Below are 11229 nucleotides of genomic sequence, written 5' to 3' on the forward strand. Positions count from 1 at the left end.
GGGTCTAATGGTGTACGAAGCTTAGACGAATGACAAATTGTATGTATATATGAATAGTTTGTAAGTGGGCAGATATATGTATGTATGTATATCGGTTTTTGATATCGAGACATGAATATATGTATCATATTGTAGACATATTATGTGTTGTTTTCATGTAAGTGTTTTAAGCATGTGTTGTTGGTTGCGTAGCTTTAGGGGCTATACTAGGATGGATGCAAACATCTAAAGTGTTTCTATTGTAGGTTTATATATTGGGACTTTTTATTGAGGTAGCCTTATTTTATCGTATTGTAGAGCTGTATATGTTGTTGTGATGATATGCTATGTGAATGCAAACACATGAACTGATTATATTGTAGCCTTATAATTTGATTGCTTATGTATATAGATTACCTTGAATACCATGTTAGAATGTATATATCCTCTCGTAATAAATTACTCGAACACTTGCTAAGCAAGCTCCGAGGAACTGTGTTCCGAAAAATACTAAAATGTGTGAGCATGCCAAAGATGTTCTAGTGGTATTTGAAGCACAAAGTATATCACTGTGTTATAACCCATTTACTTATAGATATTTTTTTTGACTACAGTATTCTAATGTCTTATATTGATACCTTTACTTACTTCTAAGATGCTTGTTCATTGTATAGTAGACATTATGCCAACATTATGGTTTCCAACTTAGAGTCATTTATTGTAGGAACATAAAACACGTATAAATAACCTTATATGAAGCATACGTATTCTTTCTTTATCTTATATAGAATACAGATACTTCGTATGATATCAATATTTGTTTGGAGAAATAAAACATAATATTATAAATTGTAACGCTTTATTCTATTTATATAGTCTACAATATTCTATTTTCCAATATTGGCGTATTGATATACATATATATTTAAATAAGATATTTACTATACTTAGAATATTTTTAATAACTTATTGACATATTTACATTATATATACGTACAAGTACCAACTGATAGGAAAACTTATGAACATATTTGATGATATCATGACCATGTTATGACATTATAGTACCTTTAGACAGTCTACTATTTACATATATACAGAATACCATTCATTTCACGCACTTAATACTTTGATAACCATATGGCAATGTTCTATAGTCAGTAATACTGTTATGATTTAATCGCCGTCTTTTATTTTGAACTTTTTGATGTGTTTTAGTTTCAGACTTGGATACGATGACAAACCCAGGCTTACGAACAATTCTTCCTGGATTGTGTAACTGTTTTTTGTCAGCTTTATCTCGAACTAGTTGATAAAAATGATCAAAGTTAATTTCTTGTCGTGTACGATGATTTAAAGTAATTCCTCTAATTTTAAATACATAATCTACTTTCCCTGTTTGAACTTCTTTCATTCTATAGGCATAATTTTTTGGCCCTAAGCCTATAAAGGCATCAATTTCCCAACCATCAGGAACTTCATTAGTTAACTGACCTAAATAGGAACCCAAAGAAAGTGGAGGCTTTTCATTACGTTGCTGCACAAACATAATACTATCAGTATCGCAGTACAATACACGCTCAGGATGTATAGCTGTCAATAATTCATAAAGTTTTAGACGTGCCCAAGACGTGATGAAGGCTGCAAGGACAACATTGGAAAATTTCCATGGCTTGTTTTTGTTTTCAATGTTTTTATATGATACAATGAGATGGCGCTCTCCAATAGGCAATACAGTTTGTACCTCATATTGTGGTGCCCATAGATAACTTAAAAATTTTTCTGGAGTATCTACAATTACAGATTGAGATAAATCTGTTCTTTGTCCCCATTTTCCATACAAGGAATTGAGAAATATTTTGGAAATATATCTTAGACCAGGATTTGATTCAATGTTATTTTCCGTTAACTGAATGCATTCATGTTCATAATAGTTTGTAATATATTTTTCTTGATCTTGTTTAGTTTTGCACCAGCTAGGAAATCCTGAAGACTCCTGCTTCATTTTTAAGAAGGAATTGACATAATCTTTAAACAGATTATTTTCTGAATCGGATAATTTGAATTCCCAAATTTCAATAATTTGTAGAATTTTGTATCCGAGATCTAAAGCTACATGAAGTTCAGGAGTACAGTATGTACCAGTAAGGACACGCTCGGAATCATTATGCATACAATTGTTGTCACTTTGTTCCATACACGTACGACATAACCCAAACAAAAGGCGATCAATACATGTATATGGTAAAATTGGAAAATATAAGTCTTTGGGAGGTAAGATACTACATTTCACTAATCCATGAATACTTTGCACTTGTGGAAAGTCAGGCCCCTTGTATATTATAGGTTTTCCTATAGGCAACGGCTTACGTGCCATTACCCACGGATAAAGACTGGTAATATCATAATATGCCACAAACTCTTCGCTGGTACATTCATATAAGGCATTAAAACATTCTGTACGCCCACCATGAAAACTATCTTTAGGTACCAGATGGTTGACAAGATCATGACACTGTGTTTGAATAAACTGTTGTAATTTTTTATCATTTTTTACCATATGATCCCATTCACATTCCCACATTTCAATGACATTAAGATTTAATTTTTTAAGAAATGCTATTTTTGTGGTGGTGTTTTCATACCGATCTTGTAGTGATGTGCCTTGCTTAGAGGATGATTCTAGGGACACGTGTCGTAGTGTAGGATAACAGTTTAAACATCCGTGATAGTAACATCCATGAAATTCGTAAACTGTATTTGTTTTAGTTTCAAATCCATCAACCTTATACCTCCCAAATTGTTTTTCCAAGCCATTTCCAGAATGAAGAATTTTATTACCAGTAGTACGTTCTAAGTATCGCAGCCAATACATTGCCTTCAGACTTTGACGATCACGATGGTCAAACCCATAAGGTGGAATGATGGGAATAATTTCTTTGGGTAAATATAAGGTACGATATGTTAGTATTGCCAAACTAGCAATAGTTGACGCAACAATAAAACATTGGATACCATTTGTTTTGTCTTCAATTAAGTTTGAAAATTTAATGACAGCCTCTGCTAAAATTTTAACATCATTCCGACAATATTCAATCATTTCCTTTTGGAGATTATATTCCTCATTACTTGCAGCACGTTCTTTGTGCCATATAATAAGTTGCTCTCGATCTTCAGTGCTCCTTGAATCAGGATCAAAATATTTTAGATCAGGAATTTTGCCTATATAATTCTGGTTTTCTAATGTATTAAACAAGTACGGGAAATCTCCCTTTCGTAAATTTGCAGAAAGACCTAACGTCTTAGGTAATTTAGATAATTTAACTCCCATATACAAATATGTGTCACGGAAGTAAATCTTTTGTCCTAAACGCATTTCAATAATTTTTTGCCCTGACATTATTACTTCAGGTGTAAAATGATGGTTTATGATCAAAGTTTTAGCACAGAATTGCATATCATAATTACTGCCATTATGGGAAAGCACAATGATTTTTTTAAACATTGGTCGAGTTATTAATACATGATTAACAAATTCTTCAATGTTATTGAAATCAAACGAACGGAATCCATTTTTATCACCACATACAAAGCATGTATCATCAAGTTTCATGTCCTTACACTTGTAACAAGCATGAATACAATTTACGAAATTTACGTGATGTTCTTGTTCTCCTTGTTCATTTTTAGGAAGTAACATTGTTTCTACATCAAAGATAATGTACAAAAAGGTATCTACATGTTGCATTATAGCCGTTTGAACAAAACAAATATGGTCATCGCTTACATATGTGTAACATGTTTTACAATAACGTTCACCACATTTATGTTCAGACTTGCGTGAACGCATGTCAATCATAGTACCACAATGGACACAAATTTTCTTTGTTTCGCATAAACTCTTTCCGGAAACATTTATCATTTTATGATTGTGAAAACATTCTTCTGAAGAAAACAGTCTATGACAATCAACGCACTCGTGTTTAATATTATTATCATTATTACAAACATTGTGATACTTTTCGCACATTGGACATTTGAAGTTACACTTATGATTTTCGGTACGATGATAAGCTTCCAAACAATAATGACAATAATTTTTCTTGTTTAATAACGTTGTAATACTAGTAATTAATTCATAGTGTCCCTCAGTATACAAAATTAAAATTTTCTTGGATGCATGTATTCCAGGATAAATTACATTGTAGTTTCGAGTTAAACGATTTTTTTCGTAAACAACAATTTGATAATGAGGTGCTAGCTTATTTTGAAACTTTTTACATCATTAATAGTACATCCATCATGGATTTCAATGTCAACTTTAGCACTGACACACAAATCCTTTGCTTATTTCATCAATCGTTCGGGATGATTTTTCAATTGATATACATAGTTATAACGATGATCAGCCCTACCCATTCCAAGGACAATACTTTTAGGAAGACAATACACATCCTTTTGTACAGGAATAGTACATTGATGCATGTGTGTTACAAGATCAACATATTTTGCTGAACCCATTGTTCGTCCCCGACCTTTACGTGAATCAACAATATGAATTTTGAAATTTACTTTATCACCTAATAAATAATTTTCATTACTATTTAAAACATTTTCAATTTTACGAAATAAAATGTCGGAGCTTAAATTTGACTTTTGACGCCACGAAATGTATATTGGTTTATTAATTGTGGAAGCAGAACTTTCTATTGTTATACCAACATACATATCATCATCGGCATCATTTAAAACATGATCCTTTACAAATTCAAATAACAACTGAATATATTTTTCAGGATCATCTATACCACTAGTGTGCATACGTTCGATTGTAACTTCCTTTCCCGTAAGTCCAAAATAAGTATAATGTTTGGTTGTACTATTAACAATGCGAAAATATTCATTTGTTTTACCACTCCCATACATGGTAGGTTGTGATACATTATTAGTATTAGGACTTGGAAAGTTTATAAAATTTTCCATGAAAACGCTAAAATCATTTGTAGTTAAACTATTAGCTTTTCCTTCAGACACAAGTTCCATAAACTTTTCACGAGCTAAATTCTTTATATTATCTTGACGAAAGAAGCCTATATGATATAAATCAATAATATCTTTTGCAGACTTACATTTTTTCAAAACAACATGAGGATCACAACCAAAATGCATAAACAATGCCTGCAATAACTTGGAATAAGCTTCATTGCTTACCCTTGCACCCGTAGCATGACATTGTGTTATCACTTCCCATGTAAATAAAACTTCGTTTGGATTTTCATATCCACGTGCTTCCTGCGCCGACAACATGGTACAGATGACAGATTGTCCTTCCATTGTGTGATTGACACACTAAATATGTAATTGCAATATGAATTTTTTGTTTTATACAGTAAATATTTTATACAATGATGTACAGAGAACTTTGATAATTGTTTTCACAGTTTTTTTAAATGATAGGGTTTCGTAAGTAGACTTTTATGATATGATTCACAATGTGTTGACCAAAGATACACTTTTTAAGAATTTTTACACTTACCAATAAGTATAATAATAAAACTTTCCCGAACTTGTTTTGAGTTCACAAAAGATTTAGTTGTAAGTTTACCGACACTACACTTGAAAGTTTGTCGGCAATTGCACTAACACTTGCCGTTAACTACAATGATAAATCTTCCCGTAACTTTTTTCAGTTCAGTATCGATGCACTACCACTTGTCACTCACTAACTATATTTTTAGTTCACCGAAGATATACTTTTAAGTTTATCGGTTAATCCTTTAGCACTTTCCGATAATTGTAATTTACAAAGTGCCGTAATAAAATTGTTTTACACTAATTACAACACGCAAAGTACAAACAGGAAGTGTGTTTACTTTTTATTGATTGTTTATTATCAACACTAATAAATGGAAATTCCAAGAACTCCACACGAAGATTCCCGAAGATTGCCGAAGGTTCCCGAAGTTTTCCGAAGTTTTCCGAACATTGCCGAACCTAACCGAAGATGAACATGAGAGTTTATCCACAAGTCCTGTACATGTTGGTTAATGTACCACACGAATGGTTCCGAAAATTGCCGAACTTAACCGAAGATGGACATAAGAATGTATAAACAATTCGTGTACACGTTTAGTAAATGTAAATTGCAAAAGACTTGTAACTTTAAGATATATTTCAAAGTTTATTATTAGATGTAACTTTATAACAAAATTGGTATTTTAAAATAAATGATTTAACAATAGAGAGTATACCAATGATTGGCTTTACTTTAACAGTAGTAATTCTATAGTGTGCGGCGCGCCTTGCGGCGATGGATTTATAGTTTTAAAATTTAATCTCGTACCCAAACACACTTAGTTTTTGTAATCTCGTACCCAAACGCAGTTAGCTTTGTAATCTCGTACACAGGTGCTTTAACATATTTTAAATTAGTAACAGTAATATTACATAATGTGATATAATTTGTAAATGCACTATTAAAGTTTGCAACACTTCAAATAATTATAGCTACTTGTTTTGTATGCTTTTCCACTGTGTTATTGGCCTTAAAAAAATTCCTTTGTTAGTAGTGCTAAAAATTTGTTTTGTCTACATTGCTACAGGTGTTTAAACTGGTTTAAACCGGTTTAAACTAGTTTATTGTTTTTTTCTTAACAGAACACTCATAGAGTGTGATCGTATTTAAATTGCTGTGCAAGCTCATTATTTATTTAACCTTTCGTAATATTCATTGGATCGTTTGTTACTCAAACTCTATTTATTTAACCTCTCGTAATAAATTACTCGAACACTTCGTGTGAGCATACAAAATATGTTCCGAAAAATACTAAAATGTGTCAGCATACGAAAGATAATTTGAAAATAATTAAAAAAATGAAGTAAACTTAGAATTAATCCCGATAGAAACACAAAGTAACATAGTTACAAATATTTTATTCGTTCGCTTGATTAGCAGCTCAGAGGAATTACATTCCGAAAATATTAAAATTAACAAAACATAAATATAAAAAGTTATTTTAGCATGACACAAGATGATTAAACTTAAAATTTATTACATGAAGCTCTTTGATTGTTAAATGGAGAAGTAAAATTTAAGTCAGTGTTGCAATTGAATACAGAAACTATCAGTAAAAGTACAAGTTCCCAAAAGTAAAATGTAGAAACAAAACTTAAAACACAATGTTGCAATCTAAATTGGAAAGAAAATTAAAAATACAACTTACAAACAAAATGTAGAAACCGAAAATAAAATTGCAGAAGCAAAATTAATACTACAAGTTTAAAAAAAAATTGAAACTGACATGAAAATACATAAACAAAATTAAAACAACGCTACAATTTAAATTTAAAGTACAAGTTCCCAAAAGTAAAGTGCAGAAACAAAACTTAAAACACAATGTTGCAATCTAAATTGGAAAGAAAATTAAAAATACAACTTACAAACAAAGTGTAGAAACCGAAAATAAAATTGCAGAAGCAAAATTAATACTACAAGTTTAAAAAAAATTGAAACTGACATGAAAATACATAAACAAAATTAAAACAACGCTACAAATTAAATTTAAAGTACAAGTTCCCAAAAGTAAAGTGCAGAAACAAAACTTAAAACACAATGTTGCAATCCAAAATGTAAAAGAAAAAATTAAAAGTACAAGTTTAAAAAATTAAAACATGCAAACTAAAAAATAAAAAATAGAGAAACAAAACTTAAAACACAATGTTGCAATCCAAATTGCAAAAGAAAATTAAAAGTATAACTTTAAAACACAATGTTACATTACAAATTCCAAAACAAAATAAAAATTACAACTAAAGAAATCAAAATGTAAACTGAAAAACTAAAAATGCAGGAATAAAAAAATTTTAAAGTACACAATGTTGCAATCTAAATTGCAAAATGAAAATAACAAGGAGGAAACAAATTTTAAAAAATGCAAAACTGAAAACAAAAAATACAAAATAAGATTAAAACAATGTTGCAATCGAAAATACAGAAAGAAAATAAAAATACAAACATAAAACATATACGAATCATTATGTAGTAGTATAGCACGTAGATCTCACCAACTTTGTCCGCAAATCTCACCAAAGCTGGTGCAAACTCATGTTATTAAAATAATGACGTGCTATACTACTACATAATGTTTCGTATATGTTTTATGTTTGTATTTTTATTTTCTTTCTGTATTTTCGATTGCAACATTGTTTTAATCTTATTTTGTATTTTTTGTTTTCAGTTTTGCATTTTTTAAAATTTGTTTCCTCCTTGTTATTTTCATTTTGCAATTTAGATTGCAACATTGTGTACTTTAAAATTTTTTTATTCCTGCATTTTTAGTTTTTCAGTTTACATTTTGATTTCTTTAGTTGTAATTTTTATTTTGTTTTGGAATTTGTAATGTAACATTGTGTTTTAAAGTTATACTTTTAATTTTCTTTTGCAATTTGGATTGCAACATTGTGTTTTAAGTTTTGTTTCTCTATTTTTTATTTTTTAGTTTGCATGTTTTAATTTTTTAAACTTGTACTTTTAATTTTTTCTTTTACATTTTGGATTGCAACATTGTGTTTTAAGTTTTGTTTCTGCACTTTACTTTTGGGAACTTGTACTTTAAATTTAATTTGTAGCGTTGTTTTAATTTTGTTTATGTATTTTCATGTCAGTTTCAATTTTTTTTAAACTTGTAGTATTAATTTTGCTTCTGCAATTTTATTTTCGGTTTCTACACTTTGTTTGTAAGTTGTATTTTTAATTTTCTTTCCAATTTAGATTGCAACATTGTGTTTTAAGTTTTGTTTCTGCACTTTACTTTTGGGAACTTGTACTTTAAATTTAAATTGTAGCGTTGTTTTAATTTTGTTTATGTATTTTCATGTCAGTTTCAATTTTTTTTTTAAAACTTGTAGTATTAATTTTGCTTCTGCAATTTTATTTTCGGTTTCTACATTTTGTTTGTAAGTTGTATTTTTAATTTTCTTTGCAATTTAGATTACAACATTGTGTTTTAAGTTTTGTTTCTACATTTTACTTTTGGGAACTTGTACTTTTACTGATAGTTTCTGTATTCAATTGCAACACTGACTTAAATTTTACTTCTCCATTTAACAATCAAAGAGCTTCATGTAATAAATTTTAAGTTTAATCATCTTGTGTCATGCTAAAATAACTTTTTTATATTTATGTTTTGTTAATTTTAATATTTTCGGAATGTAATTCCTCTGAGCTGCTAATCAAGCGAACGAATAAAATATTTGTAACTATGTTACTTTGTGTTTCTATCGGGATTAATTCTAAGTTTACTTCATTTTTTTAATTATTTTCAAATTATCTTTCGTATGCTGACACATTTTAGTATTTTTCGGAACATATTTTGTATGCTCACACGAAGTGTTCGAGTAATTTATTACGAGAGGTTAAATAAATAAAGAGTTTGAGTAACAAACGATCCAATGAATATTACGAAAGGTTAAATAAATAATGAGCTTGCACAGCAATTTAAATACGATCACACTCTATGAGTGTTCTGTTAAGAAAAAAACAATAAACTAGTTTAAACCGGTTTAAACCAGTTTAAACACCTGTAGCAATGTAGACAAAACAAATTTTTAGCACTACTAACAAAGGAATTTTTTTAAGGCCAATAACACAGTGGAAAAGCATACAAAACAAGTAGCTATAATTATTTGAAGTGTTGCAAACTTTAATAGTGCATTTACAAATTATATCACATTATGTAATATTACTGTTACTAATTTAAAATATGTTAAAGCACCTGTGTACGAGATTACAAAGCTAACTGCGTTTGGGTACGAGATTACAAAAACTAAGTGTGTTTGGGTACGAGATTAAATTTTAAAACTATAAATCCATCGCCGCAAGGCGCGCCGCACACTATAGAATTACTACTGTTAAAGTAAAGCCAATCATTGGTATACTCTCTATTGTTAAATCATTTATTTTAAAATACCAATTTTGTTATAAAGTTACATCTAATAATAAACTTTGAAATATATCTTAAAGTTACAAGTCTTTTGCAATTTACATTTACTAAACGTGTACACGAATTGTTTATACATTCTTATGTCCATCTTCGGTTAAGTTCGGCAATTTTCGGAACCATTCGTGTGGTACATTAACCAACATGTACAGGACTTGTGGATAAACTCTCATGTTCATCTTCGGTTAGGTTCGGCAATGTTCGGAAAACTTCGGAAAACTTCGGGAACCTTCGGCAATCTTCGGGAATCTTCGTGTGGAGTTCTTGGAATTTCCATTTATTAGTGTTGATAATAAACAATCAATAAAAAGTAAACACACTTCCTGTTTGTACTTTGCGTGTTGTAATTAGTGTAAAACAATTTTATTACGGCACTTTGTAAATTACAATTATCGGAAAGTGCTAAAGGATTAACCGATAAACTTAAAAGTATATCTTCGGTGAACTAAAAATATAGTTAGTGAGTGACAAGTGGTAGTGCATCGATACTGAACTGAAAAAAGTTACGGGAAGATTTATCATTGTAGTTAACGGCAAGTGTTAGTGCAATTGCCGACAAACTTTCAAGTGTAGTGTCGGTAAACTTACAACTAAATCTTTTGTGAACTCAAAACAAGTTCGGGAAAGTTTTATTATTATACTTATTGGTAGTGTAAAAATTCTTAAAAAGTGTATCTTTGGTCAACACATTGTGAATCATATCATAAAAGTCTACTTACGAAACCCTATCATTTAAAAAAACTGTGAAAACAATTATCAAAGTTCTCTGTACATCATTGTATAAAATATTTACTGTATAAAACAAAAAATTCATATTGCAATTACATATTTAGTGTGTCAATCACACAATGGAAGGACAATCTGTCATCTGTACCATGTTGTCGGCGCAGGAAGCACGTGGATATGAAAATCCAAACGAAGTTTTATTTACATGGGAAGTGATAACACAATGTCATGCTACGGGTGCAAGGGTAAGCAATGAAGCTTATTCCAAGTTATTGCAGGCATTGTTTATGCATTTTGGTTGTGATCCTCATGTTGTTTTGAAAAAATGTAAGTCTGCAAAAGATATTATTGATTTATATCATATAGGCTTCTTTCGTCAAGATAATATAAAGAATTTAGCTCGTGAAAAGTTTATGGAACTTGTGTCTGAAGGAAAAGCTAATAGTTTAACTACAAATGATTTTAGCGTTTTCATGGAAAATTTTATAAACTTTCCAAGTCCTAATACTAATAATGTATCACAACC

At 29.9% G+C, this 11229-nt stretch overlaps 1 protein-coding gene across 1 annotated transcript in view; it reads left to right on the top strand.

Annotated features, from left to right (window-relative positions):
• Positions 1-494: 494 nt before the first annotated feature.
• The window catches only part of LOC145661742 (uncharacterized), a 34061-nt gene continuing 23326 nt past the window's right edge, over positions 495-11229 (top strand). Inside the window, exon 1 of the mRNA XM_081727076.1 lies at positions 495-524. Coding sequence (XP_081583202.1) covers positions 495-524 — 30 coding nt within the window. The remainder of the gene's footprint in view (positions 525-11229) is intronic.

The sequence above is a fragment of the Thermobia domestica genome, chromosome 10 (genome assembly GCF_964235325.1).
Source record: "Thermobia domestica chromosome 10, izTheDome1.hap1.1, whole genome shotgun sequence".
Taxonomy (NCBI): domain Eukaryota; kingdom Metazoa; phylum Arthropoda; class Insecta; order Zygentoma; family Lepismatidae; genus Thermobia; species Thermobia domestica.